The sequence below is a fragment of the Sinocyclocheilus anshuiensis genome, unplaced genomic scaffold, assembly GCF_001515605.1.
Source record: "Sinocyclocheilus anshuiensis isolate Anshui unplaced genomic scaffold, SAMN03320099.WGS_v1.1 C32673594, whole genome shotgun sequence".
NCBI lineage: Eukaryota > Metazoa > Chordata > Actinopteri > Cypriniformes > Cyprinidae > Sinocyclocheilus > Sinocyclocheilus anshuiensis.
The window spans coordinates 1-1,271 of NW_015619059.1; the positions used below are offsets into that span (position 1 = coordinate 1).

Consider the following 1,271-nt stretch of genomic DNA (forward strand, 5'->3'; position numbering starts at 1 on the left):
TAATAATTCCAACAGCAGATCTATAAACAAGTATTATGCAGGACATTATGTATTTGCAATAGAAGATTCTTTTCAATATTACCAATTTAATCATAAATGTTGAATTTATATTATCATAATGACAAATAAAGAGGGCAGCTATATGTAAAATTATGGGAAAGGGTCAAAAAATAAATCATCTCATCGTGGTTTGGTTGTAACATCACACCTGGAATGGTTAAAAATAACAAACAAAAATGATTAATCAGGGTTAATATGTGCATTTTCAAATTACACTGGTGTTTCTTACATTCAAAGTAAATGTTTTTCAGAATGAAATTGGAATGCAAATTAATGCACCTTTTTGAGGAATACTACACAAAAAAGTACAATGTTATTATGCTTTTCTGTTTATGGACAGTTGTTTTCTTTTATAGTACCTTGGAGTACCACATAAATGAATATGATTGAATATATTATTAAACAAGATGATATATCAATGGTAATAATATATTTAGAATATTTAAAGAACTATAGCAAAGTCTATTTTAATGGGTTAATTTGATTCCTAGAATGCAGCATGCGCAGGTCCAGCATGGGGAAACAACAGCACCTTTTCGACCTGAAACGCCCATGGCCAAGACACTGATGGACATCGGCACCAGACGGATCTTCTCAGAGGAGCATGACCTGTTCCGTCAAAATGTGCGGCGGTTCTTTCAGGAGGAAGTTGTTCCACATCACGCTCAGTAAGTCACCAGTGTGGTTCATTGCTCTCTCATCCTGAATATGACATTATAGATACAGAATGAAAATGTGTCTCAAAATATGCACATACTGTATGGTTATAGGTGGGAGAAGGCTGGAGAGGTCAGCAGAGAGGTTTGGAAAAAGGCCGGAGAACATGGATTACTGGGAATATATACACCTGAGGAGCATGGAGGAATCGGAGGGGACCTTCTTTCTGCTGCTATAGTGTGGGAGGAGCAGTGAGTAGCCCTGCCCTCACCTGTTTATCACAGTAGCTCCTCCCTTACCTGTCTGACCCTTCAGTGGATTAGGCAAAATTCTGAATTTTAAAACTGCCTTTCCATTTTAAATCATGAGTGTGAATTTCAGTGGGACATCCCACAGGAATTTGAATTTGAATGACTGGAAGGTGAATTTACTAAACTGTTATTCAGTGAAATTTAACACAGTTACACAACAGGAGTTAAGCAATAAAATATAAAATAAATTGATTGGGCTGATTAGACATCTGAAAATGTAAAATAAAAAATATATTAAATGTA

General features: G+C 35.6%; 1 protein-coding gene across 1 annotated transcript; it reads left to right on the plus strand.

Moving 5' to 3' along the window:
* Positions 1-547: 547 nt before the first annotated feature.
* LOC107682867 (long-chain specific acyl-CoA dehydrogenase, mitochondrial-like) lies at positions 548-1,023 on the plus strand. The gene is made up of 2 exons (XM_016478987.1): positions 548-728; positions 831-1,023. Exons 1-2 carry the CDS (start codon positions 553-555, stop codon positions 970-972), a joined length of 318 nt encoding a protein of 105 aa, XP_016334473.1. The 5' UTR covers positions 548-552; the 3' UTR covers positions 973-1,023.
* The last annotated feature ends 248 nt before the right edge of the window (positions 1,024-1,271 follow it).